The sequence below is a fragment of the Puma concolor genome, chromosome C2 (genome assembly GCF_028749965.1).
Source record: "Puma concolor isolate L17-30 chromosome C2, mPumCon1.1.hap2, whole genome shotgun sequence".
In the NCBI taxonomy this organism is placed as follows: Eukaryota; Metazoa; Chordata; class Mammalia; order Carnivora; family Felidae; genus Puma; species Puma concolor.
In genome coordinates, this window is record NC_141675.1 from 87,151,367 (window position 1) to 87,173,973 (window position 22,607).

At 37.1% G+C, this 22,607-nt stretch overlaps 1 protein-coding gene across 30 annotated transcripts in view; it reads left to right on the top strand.

Moving 5' to 3' along the window:
- DLG1 (discs large MAGUK scaffold protein 1) overlaps positions 1-16,844 on the top strand; it is a 279,344-nt gene extending 262,500 nt beyond the window's left edge. For all 30 annotated transcript variants that reach the window (XM_086675062.1, XM_086675061.1, XM_086675060.1 and 27 more), the window contains 3 exons: positions 1,446-1,555; positions 14,027-14,118; positions 15,002-16,844. In XM_086675062.1, the coding sequence (XP_086531188.1) occupies positions 1,446-1,555; positions 14,027-14,118; positions 15,002-15,108 (309 nt within the window). In that variant the 3' untranslated portion in view covers positions 15,109-16,844. The remainder of the gene's footprint in view (positions 1-1,445; positions 1,556-14,026; positions 14,119-15,001) is intronic.
- Positions 16,845-22,607: the final 5,763 nt, after the last annotated feature.

Sequence of the window (22,607 nt, forward strand, 5' to 3'; positions counted from 1 at the left end):
AAGTATTATGTCTGCAATTTACTCTCAGATTGTTTTGTATGTATATAGAGAGGAATAAAATAAAGCAAACATGATAGAATGTTAATGTTTCAGCATAGCATTTTTTTAATTCCTGAGCAATCACATAAAATATTAATGTCTAATAAAAATAGATAGTGGGTACATATGTGTGTATTATTTTCTTTTTTTTTTAATTTTTTTTTTTTGAGTATTTTTTAAGAGAGAGCATGCATGCAGGCAGTAGAGGGGCAGAGAGAAGGGGAGAGAGACAGAATCCCAAGCAGGCTCCACACTATCAGCACAGAGTCCAACGTGCGGCTCAAACTCACAAATCGTGAAATCATAACTTGAGCTGAAGTCAAAAGTCAGACGCTTAATCAACTAAGCCACCCAGGTTCCCTGTGTCTATTATTTTCTATATGTTTGAAGTCTTATACAGTATTAAATTTTTTATTTTAAGGGGCGCCTGGGTGGCGCAGTCGGTTAAGCGTCCGACTTCAGCCAGGTCACGATCTCGCGGTCCGTGAGTTCGAGCCCCGCATCAGGCTCTGGGCTGATGGCTCGGAGCCTGGAGCCTGTTTCCAATTCTGTGTCTCCCTCTCTCTCTGCCCCTCCCCCGTTCATACTCTGTCTCTCTCTGTCCCAAAAATAAATAAAAAACGTTGAAAAAAATTTAAAAAAAAAAAAAAAAAAAATTTTTTATTTTAAATATCCCTACTAAATTGAAATTGTTTATTGAAGTACACTTAAGCCCTTAGATTATAAAATGCATAATGAGGCAGTATGTAATTTAAAATATAATAAAATCTATTTGATAAGTTATGATTACTACCCTATTTAACATGAACACACTCATCTTTATTAAAAATCCAAATGGCCTTTGTAAGTGAATTTAAGCATTTCAGAAAAGTGTCTTAAATCCAGAAGTGGGGTCCCCAATTGCCAGTTTGTGTTAAAGTCCCCAATAAAATGAGAAATAAATTAGTGGTATATAAGGTTTTATAAATTTCAATTTATTCAGTTTTAAAGATTCTTCTTCACTTTAGGTATTTTCCCTCTTGTTGATTATGTATTGTTTTATGAAATGGTGGTTGTAGTAAGGTGGTTTATTAGGTGTTTAGGGTGTTTTATTTTTCTTGGTAAAATAAGTTAGGAACCCCATATTGGTTGCCATTTGGAGACTGATCTATGAAAGCTAGGAGTAAGGGAATTGTATTTTCATTCCTTTTTAAATGTAATATTTGAAAATGGAAAATTATTCATAGTCATCATTCATTGTCTTCATTTCCCCTCTGAAATTTGCTAACAGAAATGACAAGTTTGCTTAAAGTGAACAGGATCCAAACATATCATAATCCATATTTTGTACCTGTAGGAAATGTACCTTTGAAATGATTGAAAATACTTAGTTCACTTGTTTTTCTTCTTTATTTCCTCTATTTTAGGGCAAACATTGTATCCTCGATGTCTCTGGAAATGCCATAAAGAGATTACAGATTGCACAACTTTACCCAATCTCCATTTTTATTAAACCCAAATCCATGGAAAATATCATGTAAGTGTAAATGCCTAAGGCACAAGTCTCTAAGTACAAATCCAGTCTGTTACTTATTATATTGGGTAATTTACTTATCTTCCCTGTGTCTGCGTTCCCTTATCTGTAAAATGGAAATAGTAGTATATACCCTCCTCATATGGTTATTGTGAGGATTAAATAAGCGTTCTGTAATACACCTATCATCATCATCAACATTAATATACTAAAGTATAAGGTAATATGTATTAGAATTTTAAGTCTGAATGGTCACATGTGGCTAATAATTACTGAATGGGGCAGTGTAGTTCTGGGTAACCACTAAAAAGATAAAATAATGTATTCCTATTTATAATAGAGGGCAGAAATCGAATGTAAATAAAACTAAAAGATAGGACAGAGCAAATAGAAACAGAACAGATGGGATAAGGATACAGACACTGAGATGCCTTTTTTTTTTTAATGTTTGTTTATTTTTGAGATAGAGCGAGCGGGGGAGGGGCAGAGAGAGAGGGAGACACAGAATCCAAAGCAGGCTCCAGACTCCAAGCTGTCAGCCCAGAGCCCAATGCAGGGCTTGAACTCACGAACCAGGAGATCATGACCTGAGCCAAAGTCGGACGCTTAACCAACTGAGCCACCCAGGCACCCCCTTTATTTTTTTTTTAAGTTTATTTATTTATTTTGAGAGAGAAAGTGAGCAAGCACAAGCAGGGGGAGGGGCAGAGAGAGAGAGGGAGAGAGAGAATCCCAAGCAGGCTCCATGCTCAGTGCAGAGCCCAATGCAGGGCTCAGTCCCACAACCTCAAGATTATGACCTGAGTTGGGGCGCCTGGGTGGCGCAGTCGGTTAAGCGTCCGACTTCAACCAGGTCACGATCTCGCGGTCCGTGGGTTCGAGCCCCGCGTCGGGCTCTGGGCTGATGGCTCAGAGCCTGGAGCCTGTTTCCGATTCTGTGTCTCCCTCTCTCTCTGCCCCTCCCCCGTTCATGCTCTGTCTCTCTCTGTCCCAAAAATAAATAAACGTTGAAAAAAAAAATTTAAAATAAAAAAAAAAAAAAAAAAAAAAAGATTATGACCTGAGCCAAAATCAAGAGTCAGACCCTTAACCAACTGAACTACCCACGCACCCCAGACAGTAAGATGCTTTAAATGAACCCAAGTACATTTTTCATTAACTTAATGCTAGACTAAGTGGTCTGATTAAAATACAAAGATTGTGGGGCACCTGGGTGGCTCAGTCAGTTAAGCTTCTTACTTCAGCTTAGGTCATGATCTCACAGCTTGTGAGTTCAAACCCTGCATCCGGTTCCATGCTGACAGCTCAGAGCCTGGATCCTGCTTCAGATTCTGTGTCTCCCTCTCTTCTGCCCTTCCCCCTCTCACACTCTGTCTCTCTCCCCATCAAAAATAAATAAACATTTTTTTTTAATTTTTTAAATACAAAGATTGTCAGAATGGTGGAAGTAAAAATAAATAACTATATGCTGATTTGTAGGAGAGGAAAAAATTTCTTTCCCTCTACTAGGTTTTCACTTGGACCTCTGTAACGAAAGAGTCACATACAAAATTTATTAAATTCAACTTTTATGTGACATGGGAGCATTCATAAGTAAAGGAAGACCCAAAGAAACAGTTAAACCTGAGCATTTTTATACTAGGTTTGATGACAAATGGACAGTCTTGGGAAAATGTCATAGTACCAAAGAATATGAGCTAAGAATAGCAAACTAGGGAAATTTAGCAAGGCCTTTTTGTTCAAATTCCTCTCAGTATCCCTCCATCTTTGGAGATAAGGGTGCCTATTTCCTCCAAGTATAAGAATACCACCTCTCACATGAGGATCTTGACCCGCCTTGGGGAAGATCAGAGTCCTTCATATACCTGCCATCTTTCAAATTCCTTTAAGCTTAAAATAGTCAGCAGGCCAAGGTGCCATATTTTAGAATCGTGTGTTATGATACCCATCAACTACATGTTGCTTTCATAAGACACACCTTAGATATTAGGCTATGGAAAAGCTGAAAGTGAGAGACTAGAAAAAAGATATACCATGCAAACATTAACCAAAAGTAAGCTGGTTTATATTGCTATCAACATACACCTAAAGGCAAGAAATCATTACTAGAGATAAGATGGACGTTTCGTAAAAATGAAAGGTTGACCCAATCAGGAAGGTATATTCATACATACATTTGTACTTAATAATATAGTCTCAAAATATGTAAAGCATAAATTGATACTATAAAAGAAAAAATACAGAATCATAGTGGGAGAACTTAACATGTCAGTCAGGAAGTAATAGAATAATAAAACAAAAAATCAGTATGGATATAGAACAGCACAAAGTAAAAACCTTACCTAACTGACATACGTAAAAAACATTGCATTCAATATCTGAAGAATTTACACATTAATTTCCAGTACACATAGAACAGTTACCAAGCCTAATCATATGCTAAGCCACAAATTTCAATGATTGGAAACAAACATTGTCTGATCATGGTGAAATTAAATAGAAATCAATAATTAAAATATCACTAGAAAATTCCCATATATTTGGAAATTAAGCATTGTACTTCTGGATGGGCCAAAGAAGAAATCACAGCATAAGTTAATAAATATTTTGAACTAAATGGTAATGAAATTGTCAAGTGAATGAACTTGGAAAATGCAATAGCCTTAATAATGGAAAATCCACAGCCTTAAATATTAGGAAAGAATATAGGAAATCAAATAGATATTAAAAATCTAAAGTTTTGAGAAATTAGGAAAAAAAAAGTAAAACCCAAAGAAGGTAGAAATGTAATGAAATAGAAAACAAACATGGTAAACAGGGTCACCAAAATGAAAAATGTTTTCTTTAAAAATATTATAAGCCATTAATAACAAAGGTTAAAAAAAGAAAATAAAGAAGGCATAAATAATACCAGGGATGAAAATGGAAATATTACTACGCATCAAATAAAATGATCAAAGAACTTGGACACTTCACAAAAGGGTATATCCAAATAATGAATAAACATAAGAAATGGTGCTCAATTAAACATGGAAATGCAAATTAAAACCATAATGTTGTGGGGTGCCTGGGCAGCACAGTTGATTAAGTGTCCAACTCGACCTTGGCTCAGGAACCATGATTTCATGGTTCCTGAGTTTGAGCCCCACATCAGGCTCTGCGCTGATGGTGCAGAGCCTGCTTGGGTTGGGATCCTGTCTCTCCTCTTTGCAACCCCCTCTGGTTTATGCACGCACACATGCACTCTCTTTTCTCTTGCTCTGTCTCTCTCAAAATAAATAAATAGAACTTAATAAATAAATAAATAAATAACCTTGGGGTACCTGGCTGGCTCCATTGGTAGAGCATGTGGTCTTGTTCTCAGGGTCCTGAGTTCAAGGCCCACATTGGGCATGGAGCCTACTTAAAAAAAAAAAAAAAAAAAAACATAATGTCATATACTAGCCCCCACACCAAAATAGCTAAAAAAAAAAAAAAAAAAAAAAAAAAAAGACAGAAAACATCTATCATTAGCAAGGATATGGAACAAATGAAACTCATTGCACTGATAAGGAGTTATCAGTTGGCATATCCACATTGGTAAACTGTTTACAGTATCTCCTAAAACTGTATATACTCAACAGAAATGTTTACATGTGTTCACCAAAGACATGTACTATATTGCTGATAGAAGAACTGTTGAAAATAACCAAAAACATTATCCAAATGTCTCAGTGAATACATAAATTCACACAATGAAATATTCTACAGTAATGAGAATGAGCAATCTCCCAACTGCACACAAAAGTATAGAAGAATCTCATAAACATATTTTGAGTAAAAAAATCCGGACATATACACACACACACACACATATATATATGTGTGTGTATATATATATATATATATATATATATATATATATATATATATATATATGTATGTGTGTATATATGTGTGTGTGTGTATATGTGTGTGTGTGTGTGTATATATACACACACACACACACACATACACACACACACATATGTGTGTATTTATACATATTCTGTGATTCCAAACTTAATCATTGCTTTAGAAGTCAAATGGAGGTTACTCTGAGGGTAGGTAGTGACTGGAAAGAGCACATCCAAATTTTGGATTGCTGGTATAATATTCTGTATCTGATCTAGGTACTAGATGATACACAGGTAAGTGTAAGTTGGTAAAAATTCATCAAGGTATATATTTACGAATGTCTTCTATGTTTGAAGGTTATACTTAAAAAAAAACTTCAAAAAAGTCTTAAGAAATAGAAAAGGAAAAAAAAATAGAAAAGCTAGTCCTAAACTTATTAAAGAACTTAACTTTGTTATGAAAAACCTTCCCAGAAATAAAACACTAGGCCAACAGAACTTACTAAATTCTGCCAAAAGCTTAGTAATGCAGATCTTACCCAGATTCTTCAATTAATTTTATGGAAAATAAATGAATATGATAAGGAAATGAATTATGATAAGCCAATCTTAACATGAATATAGATGGAAAAATCCTTACCAAAATATAAACAAATTGAGTTCAACAGTTAATTTTTTTTAATAAGATAAAATATAACCACCAAGTTGGATTTATTCAAGAATGCAAGGTTAGGTAAACATTTAAAAATTAACCAGTGGTGGAGCTAGAGAGAAGGTGGAGTAGGAACCACCAGGAATACACTTCCCCACCTAGAGAGCAATTGGACTTAACAGAATCTGTCAGAAGTAACTACTCTGAAATGCAGCAGTCTTGAAGGCTTGCAGCTTCTAGGGGAAGTTTTGAATGGTTCATTTTCGTTAATCTCAGCTTTTAACCTGGTAGCAGCTACCCATATCCCCACCTTCACCCCATAGCAGGGCCACACATGCCTTTCTTGAGCAGTTTGTGGGGGCCAAGGTAGTGGGCAATAAGGATTCGGTTCCCCAAATTTTAAATTTTTTTTTTTCAACGTTTATTTATTTTTAGGACAGAGAGAGACAGAGCATGAACGGGGGAGGGGCAGAGAGAGAGGGAGACACAGAATCAGAAACAGGCTCCAGGCTCTGAGCCATCAGCCCAGAGCCCGACGCGGGGCTCGAACTCACGGACCGCGAGATCATGACCTGGCTGAAGTCGGACGCTTAACCGACTGCGCCACCCAGGCGCCCCTCGGTTCCCCAAATTTTAGAGAACTGTGCTCAAATAGCTGATTGCTTCTTCTGGTTGTGGAAGTGCAGACATGGAGGCAGATACCCATTGTTGCAAGCCCCTACCCCTAGAAAAAGAACAATCTATACTCAAAACTAACAAAAGGAAGGAAATAATAAAGATTAGAGCAGAGATCAACAAAAGAATAAAAAACAGTAGTGAAAGTCAGTGAAACCAAAAGTTGATTATTAGAACAAAAAGACAACCTGTTAGCTAGGTGGACTAAAGGGAGAAAAAAAATATTTAAATTCCTAAAATCTAAAAAGACAGTGATTCTACAGAAATAAAAAGGATTATAAGAGTACTATAAACAATTGTGCACCAAAAAATTATATATATTAGATGGACAAATTCCTAGAAACACAAACCTGCCAAGACTAAATCAAAAAGAAATACAAAATGTGAATAGACCTATAACTGCTAAAGAGATTGAATCAGTGATCAAACCTCCCAACAAGGAAAAGCCCCCTGGAGCTAATGTTTTCCCTGGTAAATTTTACAAACATTTAGAGAACTAATGCCAATAATCCTCCTCAAACTTTTCAAAAAAATGAAGAGAAAGAGATACATAATACAAGAGAAGGAAACATAGTACAAAAAAACTACAGACCAGTATCTCTTATGAACACTGATGCAAAAATCTTCACCAAAATACTAGCAAATAGAACTCACCAAAATATTAAGAAGATTATACACCATTACCAAGTGGTTTTATTCCTGGAATACAAGGGCGGTTTGACATGAAAATTAATCAACATAATATAACAACACAATGAAGGAAACAAAAATGAAGGAAAAAACACATGATCATTTCAGTTGGTGCAGAAAAGGCATCTGACCGGGACATCTGGCTGGCTTATTTGGTACAGCATGTGACTCTTGATCTCAGGGTCGTGAGTTCAAGCCCCACCTTGGGTGTAAAAAATTACCTTAAAAAAGGGAAAAAAGACATTTGGCAGCATTCAATACCCTTTCATGATTAAGAACACTTAACAAAATAATAGAAGGAAACTACCTCTACATAATAAAAGCCATGTGTGAAAAACCCACAGCAAACATCATACTGAACAGTGAAAGACTGAAAGCTGTTTCTCTAAGAGCAGGAACAAAGCAAGGATGCCTACTTTTACCACTTCTGTTCAACATAGGTACTGGAAATACTAGCCAGAGGAATTAAGCAAGAAAAATAAAAGGCATCCAAATTGAAAGGGAAGAAATAAAATTATTATCCATTTGCAGATGATATGATCTTATATGTAGAAAACCCTAAGGACTGCACATAAAAACTATTAGAACTAATAAATAAATTCAGCAAAGTAGCAGCATACAGAGTCAACAAAAAAACCAGTTACATTTCTATATGTGGACAGTGAACAATCTGAAAAGGAAATTACAAAAACAATTCCAATTACAGTAACATCAAAAAGAACAAAATACTTAAGAATTAACCAAGGAAATGAAAGAAAAACACGTACAGTGAAAACTACAAAACATAGCTGAAAGAAAATAAAGAAGATATAAATAAATGGAGACATTTCTCATGTTCATGGATTAGAAGATTTAATGTCGTTAAAATGTCAGTGCTACCCAAAGTGATCTACAGATTCAGTGCAATGTCTATCAAAATCTTAATGACATTTTTGGCAGAAATAGAAAAACCCAGGGTGCCTGGGTGGCTCAGTCAGTTAAGTGTCCCACTTTAGCTCAGGTCACGATCTCAGTTCGTGGGTTCAAGCCCCGCGTCGGGCTCTGTGCTGACAGCTCAGAGCCTGGAGCCCGCTTTAGATTCTGTGTCTCCCTCTGTCTCTGTCCCTCCCCTACTTGTGCTGTCTCTCTCAATCTCAAAAATAAATAAACATTAAAATTTTTTTAAAAATAGAAATTGAGGGGCGCTTGGATGGCTCAGTCGGTTAAGCGGCCGACTTCGGCTCAGGTCACGATGTCACACTCCGTGAGTTCGAGCCCCGCGTCGGGCTCTGTGCTGACCGCTCAGAGCCTGGAGCCTGTTTCAGATTCCGTGTCTCCCTCTCTCTGACCCTCCCCCATTCATGCTCTGTCTCTCTCTGTCTCAAAAATAAATAAACGTTAAAAAAAAAAATTTTTTTTTAAATATATAGAAATTGAAAAGCCCATACTAAAATACATATGAAATCTCAAGAGACCCTCCCCCCCAACCCCAGATAGCCAAAACAGTCTTAAAAGAACAACAACAAACTTGAAGATTCAGACTTCCTGATTTCATAATTCTCTACAAAGCTACAGTAACCAAAACTTGTGCTGTTGGTATAAACACATATATAAGACCAATGGAATACAAAACTACAGTGAGATATCATCTCACACCTGTCAGAATGGCTAAAATCAAAAACAAGAAACAAATGTTGATAATCATGTGCAGGAAAAAGGAACCCTCATGCCCTGTTGGTGGGAATGCAAATTGGTACAACCATTGTGGGAAACAGTATGCAGGTTTCTCAAAACATTAAAAACAGAACTGCCCTATTATCCAAGAATCACACTACTGGGTATTTATCCAAAATATACAAAAACACTAATTCAAAGGGATATGTGCACGAGTGCACCCCTATGTTTATTGCAGCATTATTTACAGTAGCCAAACTATATAAGCAGCCCTAGTGTCCATCAATAGATGAATGGATTAAAAAAAAGTGGTATGTATATAAAGTGGAATGTTATTCAGCCATAAAAAAAAGAAAATCTTGTCATTTGCAACAACATGAATAGAGCTGGAAAGTATAATGCTGAACTAAGTAAGTCAGAGAAAGAGAAATACCATATGATCTCACTCATATGTGGAATTTAAGAAACAAAACAAATGAGTAAAGGAAAAAAGAGACAAGAAACAGACTGTCCTATAGAGGACAAACTAATGGTTACCAGAGGGAAGGTGAGTAGAGGGATGGAGAAAATAGGGGATGGAGATTAAAGAGTACACTTATCATGATGGGGAAAAAAATGAAATTTAAAAGACCAATGGAGTAGAATAAAGAGGTCAGAAGTAAACTGCCTTATATATGACTTTTGACAAGGATGCAAAACCATTCAGTGGGGGAAAGGGCAGTCTTTGCAACAAATGGTGCTGGGAAAACTGGTTATCTATATGTAAAAGAATGAAGTTGGACCCTTACCTAACACCATATACAAAAATTAACTCAGAATGGATCAATGACCAATGTAACAAAAGTAAAATGTAACAATGTAACAGAGTAAAACTCTTAGAAGAAAACAACATTGGATTTGGCATTGATTTATTGGATCTGATACCAAAGGCACAGGTAACAACAAAAGCAGATTAGATTCCATGAATATTTTAAAGTTTTGTATATCAGGGGCACCTGGCTGGCTCAGTCTACGGAACGTGTGACTCAGGGTTGTGAGTTTGAACCCCATGTTTGGTGTAGAGATTACTTAAAAATAAAATATTTTTTGTCTAAGCTTATTTACTTTGAGAGAGAGAAAACAACAAAGGGAGGGGCAGAGAGAGGGAGAGGCAGAATCTGAGGCAGCCTCCGTGTTGCCAGCACAGAGCCTGACACCTGGCTCACACTCACTAACTGTGAGATCATGACCTGAGCCAAGATCAAGAGTCGGACGCTCAACTGACTGAGCCACCCAGGCGCCTCTTATTATTTTTAAAAGATTTTATTTTGGGGGCGTCTGGGTGGCTCAGTCAGTTGAGCATCTGACTCTTGATTTTGGCTCAGGTTGTGATCCCAGGGTTGTGGGATAGAGCCCCATCCCATGTCAGGCTCCACGCTAGGCATGAATCCTTAAGATCTCTCTCCCTCTGCTCTCCCCCAACTCACAGACTCATGCTCTCTCTAATAATAAGGGGTGCCTGGGTGGCTCAGTCAGTTAAGCATCCGACTTCAGCTCAGGTCGTGGTCTCCTAGTTTGTGGGCTCAAACTCCGTGTTAGGCTCTTGGCTGGCAGCTCGGAGCCTGGAGCTTGCTTCAGATTCTGTGTCTCCCTCTCTCTCTGCTCTCCCTCTCTCTCTGCTCTCCCCTGCTTGCACTCTTTCTCTCTCTCAAAAATAAACATTAAAAAATATAATAATACAGTTTTGTATATCAAAAGACACTATCTACAGAGTACAAAGGCAATCCACAGAATGGGAGAAAGTATTTGCAAATCATATTATCTAATAAAGGATTAATATCCATTATATAGAGAGAACTAAAACAACAAAGGAGACAACTCAATTCAAAAATGAGCAAAGGACTTGAATAGACATTTCTCCAAATAAGATATAGCTGATAAGCACATGAGAAGATGCTAACATCACTAATCATTAAGGAAATGCAGATGAAAACTACAATGAGATCCCATCTCACATGCATTAGGATGGCTATTGTCAGAAAAACAAGTTGCTGACATGGACATGGAAAAATTGGAACTCTCAAACTGTTGGTGGGAATTAATGTAAAAGGGCACAGCTGCTGTGGAAAATAGTATGGTGCTTTCTCCAACATTAAAAATAGAGTTACCATATGATCCAGCCATTTCACTTTTGGGTATATACCGCTTCCTTGATGAAGTACTTGTACACTCATGTTTATAGTAGCACTATTCACAGTAACTAAAATGTGGAAGAAACCTAAGCACCCATCAATGGATGAATGGATAAGCAAAATATGGTCTATAAATATAAAGGAGGGGCAACTGGGTGGCCCAGTTGGTTAAGCATCCAACTTCAACTCAGGTTACCATCTCACGGTCCGTGAGTTTGAGCCCCCACATCGGGCTCTGTGCTGACTGCTCAGAGCCTGGAGCTGCTTTGGATTCTGTGTCTTCCTCTCTCTCTGCCTGCCTCTCTCTCTCTCTCTCTCTCTCTCTCTCTCTCTCAAAAAAAATAATAAACACAAAATAAATTTAATATAAAGGAAGGAAATTCTCCAGTATATTACAACATGGATGATCCTTGCAGGCATTATACTAAGTGAAATAAACCAGTCACAAAAAGACAAATTCTGTATGATTCCATTTACATGAGGTACTCAGTGTTCAAAATTACAGAGACAGAAAGTATAATAGTGGTTGCCAGTGGCTGAGGAGATGAGAATGGGTAGTTATTTTTAATAAAGTTTTGATTTCACAAGTTGAAAACAATTGCAGGATTAGATGGTGGTAATGGTTGCACAACAATGTGAAGATACAAATGCCAGTGAACTGTATGCTTAAAAATGTTTAAAATAATAACTTCTATGTTATGTATATTTTTTCACAATTTTAATTAATTTTCTAAAATCCATGTAAATGTGCCACATTAACAGATTTTAGGATCCAAAACATATGAGCATTTTAACAAATGCAGAAAAAGCATTTAATAAAATTAACATCCATTCATGACAACAAACATTTCGCAAACTGTGAACAGAAGGTAATTTCCTTAATCTGACAAAGGTCATTTACAAAATATCAAAGCAAGCATTGGTGCACCTGGGTGGTTCAGTCACTTGAGCATCCAACTCTTGATTTCGGCTCAGGTCATGATCCCAGGGTTGTTGGATCGAGCCCCACATTGGGCTCCACACATAACTTGAAAAAGCTAAAAAATTGCTTAAAAAATTCTCTCTAGGGGCATGTAGGTGGCCCAATCAGTCAAGTGTCCAACTTTGGCTCAGGTCATGATCTCATAGTTCGTGAGTTTGAGCCCCACATCAGGCTGTCTGCTGTCAACACAGCACCCACTTTGGATCCTCTGTCTCCGCCCCCCCTCCCCTGCTCATTTTCTCTCTCTCTCTCTCTCTCTCTCTCTCTCTCTCTCTCTCTCAAAAATAAACATTAAAAAAAGTCTTTCTCTCTCCCTTTGACATTCTTCCCTGCTCACACTGTTTCTAATATACATACATATACATATATGCAAACATCATATTTAATGATGAAATATTGAACGCTTTCCCTTTAAGTTGGGAACAAATTCTCATATACCTATCATCCAGCTGCAGCAATAATTACCAGCTATGACCAATCTTGTTTCATCTATCCCACCACCTCCCTACCCCTCCGCACCAGTTTATTTTGAAACAAATCCCAGACATTATATGGTTTTATCTATATATTTCAGTATATGTTTGAAAGATAAGAATTCTGTTATTGGAAAACCTCTCTATGGTGATGGTTCAGCTTCTGACTCTTGATTTCAGTTCAGGTCATGATCTCCAAGCCCTGTGTTGGGCTTGGGATTGTCTCTGTCCCTCTTTCTCTGCCCTTCCCCCGGCCTGTGCTTTCTCTCTCTCTCTCCCAAAATAAATAAATATTTAAAAAATAAAAATAGGGGCACCTGGGTGGCTCGGTTGGTTAAGCATCCAACTTCAGCTCAGGTCAGGATCTCACGGTTTGTGAGTTCAAACCCCACGTCAGGCTGTGTGCTGACAGCTGGGAGCCTGGATCCTGCTTCATTTTGTGTCTCCTTATCTCTCTACCCCTCCCCCTTTCTCTGTCCCTCTCTCTCAAAAATAAACATTAAAAAAAATTAAAAGCTTAAAAAGAAAACATCTCTATGATGTCACACCTAAAACAACTTTTTATATCATCGGATAGTTCAAATTTTCCTGATTGTTTCATAAGTTTTGCTTATGTTTTTTCAGTTGGTTTGAATCAAGTTCCAGGTGAGATCTACTTGTGACAGTTGGTTGTTAAGTATTTTAATCTATAGACTCTCCCTCCATCTCTCTTTTTTTTTCAATTTATTCGTTAAATCATTTCTTCTGCAAAGTTCTCCCTAGACTATATTTTGCTGATTGCCTTCTCATGGTGTTCTTTGATATGTTCATGTGTCTCCTTTGTTACCTGTAAATTGGTAGGTAGATCTTAATATGAAATTTTGATCAGAGTGAAAACTGTGACATTAAGGCTTAGTTTTTTTGGCTGCCTTGAGCCAATGCAAAAGTGTGTTGAAACCCAGTGTCATTCCAAGCATAAAGCTATATACTTAGTGACTGAATCCAATGTTTTTTTTTTTAGAGAGAGAGTGGGGTAGGGGCCGAGGGAGAGAGTATCCTAAGCAGGCTCCACGCTCAGCACAAAGTCTGATGCAGGCCTCGATTCTGTGACCCTGAGATAATGACCTGAGCTGAAATCTAGAATTGGACACTCAACTGACTGAGCCACCCAGGCACCCCTAAATCTAATTTTTAATGACATATATATATTCTCAACAAACCTCAACTTTTCATGATTTTATGTTTTATGTGTCTCTTCTAATTCGTCATCTTTTTTCAAAAAGTATTATGTATTAATTAGCAATTCCTAAATTTATTTGCACAGGGAAATGAATAAGCGTCTGACAGAAGAACAAGCCAGAAAGACATTTGAGAGAGCCATGAAACTGGAACAAGAATTTACTGAACATTTCACAGGTTGGCATCATGTGTGTCAGTGTCCTAATAGAATTTTGATTTGGAGCCATATGAACTGACCTATTGAAATGGATTTTGAACTATGCCCACATTTATCAGTAATTATTTACCGTGGCTAATACTAGGTATTAATACTATGTAATTAATACTGTGGTTTTCAGAATAATTCCTCTAATTTAGGCAGTGCTGATGAGGAATCTTGAAATTTAGTGTTTCTTAAGTTGCTGATTAGGACATACTAGACTGGAGAAAAATAGATTCAGACTTGATTTCTTCTGTGAAACTGACTTTTCCCTTACGCTTCATAAATTTTGATCCATTTTAAGATACTATTAAAAAGAAATGAGTGGGTAGCAATTCCCAAATCTCCCATTCATTTTGTCCTTTAAAGTATTCCTCAGGTGTTCATAAGTACATCACATGCCTTGGTGTTGTAACTCCAGTGCTTTTTTCCTTCTTTTTTTAAAATAATTTCAGACTTCTAGAACAATCACAAGAATAGTATCAGCAATTCTCATACACTTCTCACCTATATTTTCTAAATGTTAACATTTTACCACATTTAATTTTTTCTGAAACATTTAAGAGTAACTTGCAAGCAGATGCCCCTTTGCCTCTAGATGCTTCAGTGTGTATTTTCCAAATACACAAAACTAAGTAAAAATTGCCAAGTCTCATTTTCAATCAGCATTTAAAATGAAAATTCTTACATTTTTCAAATATGAAAATTAATGAAATGAGCACTTACTACTAAGCAAACAATACATAAATGGTCTCTTGCTGGATGAATAACTAGTTCTAAGATCTAGCTTCTATTTCACCAATGATTGTGATGGTAAAGATAGACAGTTAATGGAGGTTTCTGATTTTGTTTCTGTTACAGCTATTGTACAGGGAGATACGCTGGAAGACATTTACAACCAAGTGAAGCAGATCATAGAAGAACAGTCTGGTCCTTACATATGGGTTCCAGCAAAAGAAAAGTTATGAAGACTGATGTTTCTCGGTTTCTCTTTTCCACGATTTCATTTTCTTTGACATTTCTTTGCCCTTTCCTTTTGGAGTCTGTCTGCAATACTCCTTCCATGTTGAATCATATCCCACTCATCATGGTCTATGGTTGTGCTTAGTTTTGACATCTGGTGTCTCCTTCAAGTTGTAGCATCTGTATTACTTTATGTCGCTATTGGTTTGTGGCCATTTTTCAGAACTAAAGGTGGAATGGCCTGACCAGCTATTAAGGATTTGGGGAGACTGGGAAATTGTGGTAAAATTCCTTAATGTTTAAGGGAAAGTAACTTTAAGAGATTTTCAGAAAAGCTTTATATACATTCTTTTCAAATTTCAGTATAAATGAAAGAAAAGTGGTGTTAAACAGTGATTTAGTAAACTTTGAGCAACAGTGCACGCTTAACTTTAATAGCATGGTTTGGCCAATATATTAACTCTCAAGTCCTTTTCTCAGTTGACTTGTGTTATCAAAGCCAATATTTCATTATAGACAAATAAGGAAAATATGTGGTTTTTAATTTCAAAATTAATGTCTGCGTTAACTTGCATAATTTCACAAGGGATATTCATTTTTCATAAGAGTTCTTCAAGTCTTTTATTGTTTGAGGGTTCTTAGTACATTTGCTAGGAATAGCAGTGTTTAAATGTTTTTAATCTACTTGTGCAACACTATTTATAGTGTCTTACAAAAGTTGTTCAAACATAATGATCATCACAGTTTCTGAATTGAGGCCGTGTTTAGGTGCTAGGGGAGCTCACCTTTTACACAGAAGGTTGAGAAAATTTCATAGACGTAAATACAGGCAGAACAGACATTCTAGTGATGATGTAGTACTCATGGCAATGGAAAAGGAGTCCAATTCATAGTCTAAAACTTTAAATGTATTCTTAGGGATCAGATTTTAATGAATATTTTACCCACAGTAACTGCCTATTTTGTTATAATAAAATATATATATATATATATATATATAAATATATATAAAACTTTCTTTAACTAAACTCTGTAACTATGGGAATTATTTTCTTTACATAGTTGCACACACACACAAACATATATATATTTAAAATATATTTTTTCTTTTGCCACCTACTCTTAACTTTTTGTTTGGTTTTTAAATTAAATATTAATTGATTAGACTTTATCTTCCTTAATCACGTGAACTGAAAACAGGGATATGGTGGTTGTGGAAAGAACCTTTAGGGAAATTAGATTACATACAAAAGTATAGGCATGTTCTCCTCTTTTCTTCAAAAGTTTTCAGATGGTTCCTGGTTTTGTTTTGGGTTTCTTTGTTACTGTTGTTCTTGTCATTGGGTTTGGATTTGGCCCTCTGCCTCTCCTTCCACTTCTCCTTTCACTGGTAGACAAAGAAGGAAAAGCCTTGTGTGTGTGTTTTCCCTTCAGACTGCACACCTTTCACCTCTTGTAGCTGCTCTGCATTAGAGTTGCACAGATCTTCATGGTGGGCAATTTTAAGAAATTTTAGTGAAAGGTAGATGTGATTTCAGAAATCAACTTCTCTGGTCTTTTATATTAATAATATTGTTTGCCTTCCTTTTGCTTTTTGGAGTTTATTAAATATGTGTTTTTGACAACCTCCTCATTACAGTTTCTTAAACAAATGAGTACTGGTTTGTAAAGGATTATCAACATTATCCATTCCATTTATGAGAAAGAGGAGAACAGCTAATAAACTTTATTGTAAAATCCATATGTTAAATGTGTCTTGAATTCTGAAAGAAAATAATATTTTACAAGCTGACATTTTCTTCAAACTTGGAGCATCATGTAATTTACAAACAGACTTCATGGGCCATTAGGAAACCTAATCAAATTTCTTCTATAGGTTTTGGAATTGAGTATGTTAACACATTGAAATATATACTATGGCTATAATGCTAATTATAGTAAGTTGTTACCAAACATAAAACAACTAGAAGAAAATTATTGTAAAATGAGCCCAAGAGCCCCAGAATCACTCTGCAGCAAGACCCCAGCCAGCATAAGCCATTTTGAAGTATTTATTGGTTACATGTTATAAAATACCAAGAGATTATGAAAACAGTGCCATTTAACTCTTAATGTGTATTACATTGCTTTCGGATGTCCTTGTTAAGTGATGTTTTTGTAAGAAAATACTAACTTTTGTGCAACTTTCTAGATTGTATAGAATTATTAATAAAAGTACTAATTGCTTAGTACTACTGTGTAATAGCCACTTTAGTATATTATCATTTAATTTTAAAAGATAAGAATTTAAGAGTTACTAGCCCCTCTGTGAAATCACTTGCCCAAGTGACAAGCTAGTAAGCAGCAGTGCTTGGTGTTTGTATCCAAGTCTTTCTGCCCCAAGTTCTTTCGAATCTACCTTGTTTTTCAGCCCCTACTGTGTAAGGCACTGTGACTCAAATTGTGTTATTTTAGTGCCCCTTTACAGAGACAGACTTAGATGAAGGCCCTTGCCCAGAGTCACACAGTAAGTAAGGACAGACCCATGGAACAAGTCATTCCTATCACAGCTGAAATGACTGTTTCTGAGAAAGAAGTCAGCCTAGCACTGTCACAGTGACCTACAAAAAACTTCTTTAGAACCAAAAATGGAACGGTATTCATTAGAAGAAAAAAAAAAGTCCACAATACACAGGGAATAACAGTATTTCAAATGTTTTATGAGATACTCATATTTTTTAATATGCTTCTTAATATTTTTAAGTTGGCAAAAATAAAAGTGCCTCTTAAATGTGACTACACATTTCTCGTTGCTTTTTTGTTCCACATCTTCCCAAGGGTCTTCAAAAAATGATGGAAGCAAGCTTGCAGAACAGATTCTTACAAATACCTGATAACCCACTATTTACTATTTAAATTCCAAAGATGGCAATTTGGGGACTTTACTCATAAGAAAAGTTTGTTTTCTAAAGTATCAGAGTCAACAACTTACCTTCCAAAATTCTATCTTGAATACTCTTAATTTACATATGGTAAAACAAGCCCAGAGATCCTCATGTTTTAACCAAAGTTACACTACAGTTCAGGAACATTAGAACGTTTGATTCCTGGTTCCTTGAACAGTTGGTTTGTCTACCATCCAGTTCCTTGTCTTCTGTGCTCTAAGCTGAATTCAGTGGGTTATTCAGTCCCTCAAGGTTTGAGTTACTGACTAAAAGAAAGTAAATATCAATAAACTTAAGAGATTTTATTGAGAGGTCTGAATTTGAAAGCCATCAGGGAAGAACACGAATGTCACTTTTCTGACCTCAGTTTAGATTATCTGGTGTTTTAGTCCAATGTTAAAGTCTCCATTTATCTGCCTCCGGAATTGCACAGTACAGCTCTCGTTGGCTTTGGCTGTGGAATACTACAATGTGAAGAATGTAGGCTGTGGAATCAGAGTTTCATTTGAATACCAGCTTGGCCACTCACTGGTTATGTAACTAACCATGGGCAAATCATGCCATCCCTCTTTCTGTTTACTTCTCTGTAAAGTGGAAACATTTTGAGAATAAGATTATAAATAAGGGAGGCTAGCACATAGTACCTTCTAAAAGTTAATTCCCTTTTCCTCTAGAATCAGAAGCCTGGAATTGTTGCAACTCACCTTGTACAGATTACCTTGAGCCTTCATTTTGCCATATTTTAAACGGGGTTTGAATGACTACCTTGCAGGATTGTTATAAAGGTTAAGTAAAGCAGTGTGTACAAAAACTGATCACAACATCTGATGCTTGACTCTCACTACCTATTCTTCCCTTGCTCTGGAGTGTGTTTATGATTGGTAGCAGAAAACTGAGAGAATAACATGGTCCACCATTCTTCATCAACTATAGAGAAATTTTCTTTGATGGACTTTCAGTTAGGAAATTACTTACTTTTCAGTACCCTATGATCCAGCTTACTCATCTCTTCTAAGCGTCCCTACTCCAGAGATGTCAGAGATTGGCCTGCTCTACCTCAACCTTAAACATGGAAGGCCTCAAGATCTTCTAAGCCATTCTCACACCTGCACGGTACTAGACACAACAGTCCCTGGCAGTTTTACAGAACATTCATTATTGAGAGTCTAGAAACAGGCCTGAAAAACGATTATTTAAATCACACGGGTAAGATACATCTTCTCTTATTTAATTTGACTTAGAATAGTCACTACTTACTCAGTGATTACTTTCTCAGTGACTTTCCACTACCAGCTCTTTCTTCATTCTCCTCCAAACATGATTACCTGAGAGATGGCAAAAAAAAAAAAAAGGAAGAAAGAAAGAAAGTTCTAGTCTGCCAAACAGCGTTGTGAACAGAATTGGTGGTCAGGTAAACCAAAGTTTGAAACTTTTAGGAATAGGTAGCACACCTGACCAGGGAGAGTTTAACACTACAATTTTTCTAGCAGTTTCTATCAACATACAAGAGCAGTACACTGGTGGGGGAAGATGAGGGGAAGGAGACTAGAAGGCAGTGAAGGCTGGAATTCTCTCCCAGTGTCTTTTTTGTTTACTTGTTATTGAAGTATACATATGTAGAATGTATGAATATCATAAGCACATAACCTCACTGAATGTTTACAAACCAACATTACGTAACAATCTGCATGAAGCTCAAAAAACAACGTGACCACTCCAGGTACCCCCCTCAATCTCCCTCCCAGTCACTGCTCCTACTCCAAAGGAAGCCACTACCCTAACAAATATTTTTTTTTCATTTATGTACAGTAAAATTCTCTGTGGTGTTCAATTCTGTGAGTTTTGACCCATGCATACCATGTAACCATCCCATTACCCCCAAAACTGCTACCCCCAACTTGCAACCACTGGTATTTCTCAGTGCCTATAGTTTTGCCTTTCCCAGAATGTCATATAAATGGGACTATATCCCATGTAGCATCTTGGGTGTGGCTTCTTTGACTTTGCAAAATGCATCAGGTTTATCCGTGTTGCTGTAGGAATCAATAGTTTGTTATTGCTAAGTAGTAGTTCATTTTACAGAGGTATAATTCATGTATCCCTTCACTGAAGGACTTTTGGGTTGTTTTCAGTTTTTGCCACTGTATTTTTGTGCTTCTTTGCAACTTCAGGTCTGCAGGAGCAAGAAGCAAACCAGGAATGGGTTTCTGATCTGACAGCCATGACAGGCCCTCGCCCACCCACCTCCCTCTCTCCTGTGAGCATCCACACATTTTGCCCGTTGCACAGGAGGTTATCATAAAACAAACTTTAAATGCAGAATGATATGTCCCAAGAGTCTGTTTACAGAATAAAATGATACCTAGAGTAGGAGACTACAAGTAGAAGCAATTTTGAATTTTTAGAATTTCAGATTCCCAGGAATAACACTCAGATGGTCCAAACACGGGATGTGCCAATGACCAGTGCCAGATTCTCATTGCTGGTGTCCTAAGGGAGATAAGTGTAGTCTGTTGAGGACAGTAGTAAATGAAAGAAAATAGTCTGAGAAGAAAACAGAGCAACAAATGAAAATAGCCATGTGTTAAACATGAGACTAATAGCTTTACAATTTAGAAAACTGCCCATGGAGACAGTCCTCCTCTTTCAAGAAAATCTAGTTTGTTGAACACCAAAGGATTGTAGTTTGTTTTTTAAAATTAATAACTACCAATTCCCTTTAGGTGGTAACTTCTCTGTATCTTAAAAATTACTAATATTGTGTGATTAACAGAAATTGTTCATTGCTAAGTAGGGCAATTCTAGTGCAGCATTCCTCAGGAATCCTTGACCCTGAGCTGCCTTCCCCTCCATTGATGGCATGCAGATAGTATGAATGGCCTTGTCAGTCTTTTCCATTCATATCTGATACGACTTGATTTCTCTTGTGTGTTTTCGAACAACAACAACATTAGGTCCTTCTTCTAAATTGGCACTAAACTAAACCTTAGGAACCATCTGGTGTTACCCAAAATAGGAAGAAACTATTCAAATTGAGTATATATTCATCCCTATTTCTGCTAGTCAACTGTTAATGACCAATGTCATTTGGACCGTTTTTAACCACTGAATGATTTTAACTACTGAATAAATAGTAGAATGATTTTTTTTTCAGAGAGAGAATCTTCTTTTTTTCATGTTTATTTATTTTTGAGAAAGAGGACAAGTGGGGGAGGGGCAGAGAGAGCCAGAGACACAGAATCCGAAGCAATCTCCAGGCTCTGAGCTGTCAGCATAGAGTCCGATGTGGGGCTTGAACTCACAAACTGTGAGATCATGACCTGAGCTGAAGCCGGACGCTCAACCAACTGAGCCACCCAGGCGACCTGAGAGAGAGAAAGAATCTTAAGCAGGCTCCATGGGCTCAATGCAGTGACCCTGGGATCATGATCTGAGCCGAAATCAAGAGTCAGATGCTCAACAGATTGAACCACCCAGGTGCCCCTAGAATTATTTTTTTTTTAACTATATAGAAGCCAGTGCTCAAAACAATTAGCATGTAAAATAAGATATAGCGAATTTTCTGATGGAAGAAAAGATTAGAACAAGTGATGTAATCTTTCTTTAGGATGTCTAAAATTAGGTTCATTCACCTCACAGATGGGAGGGCTAAAGACAAGACGAAAGTCCCATATGTTTCACACTATGAATCTCTACAAAAAGGTTTTCTAAATCTTGTGACAGTCATTTGATCAAAAATATCCACTTCCCTAGTGGTATTTAAGATGAGAAAAACTATGTCTTGATAATAGATCCCTTTCTCTATGAAAGTTCAGTGTTCGGTCTGGATCTAGTTTATCTGACATTCCTCACTCTTACTAGGAAAAAGCTCTACGAACCTTTTAACAACTTTTCTCCCGATGGCTAGTAACGTACTTAATAGAATATTCTCTACATCAGCCGCGTTTTAACCTTAATGCTCCTTGACATTTCTCTTCCCCCAAATATTTGGTCACCACCTGCTACTGATTCTTCCTTAATGTCATATTTTTCTTGCTATTACTTCTACTGTCATCACTCTAATCCTTAACCCACCCTCATCCCCAGGCCTGGGTTACTTCAGTGGCCTCTTAATTCATCTTCTAGCCTCTTCTAATTTCTCCCCTTGCTGATCCAGCCATCACCCCATGACTTTTCCTAAAATGCAGCTTGGATTGTGTTTCTCCTCTCCTCAGTGACCTTCATGGGTCCTAAATCCAAACTAACTTTCCCGTATAGTACGGTTCTGGAATATAGTATGTGGTCAATCAGTCATCTACTGCCCCGTACCTCCCAAGCCACACCTGGGCAGGTCTTGTCCTGCCACTGTTGGTCATGCAAATTGCTGCCTTGCTAACTGTTGTGACCTCCCCACCCAAGTGCCCTTATCAAAGCCCTACCTTTCTTCAAGGCCCACCCTAAATCCCTCCTCCTGCAGAAGACTCCCCGGTCATTCTAGCCCACGAAGCCTGAATTCCTACAGTATATATTTTGAGTCCACCTAACAGCATGTTCAACCTGTGCTGTTTTCACCTCTTTAGGTACATGGTTTGTCTCAGATT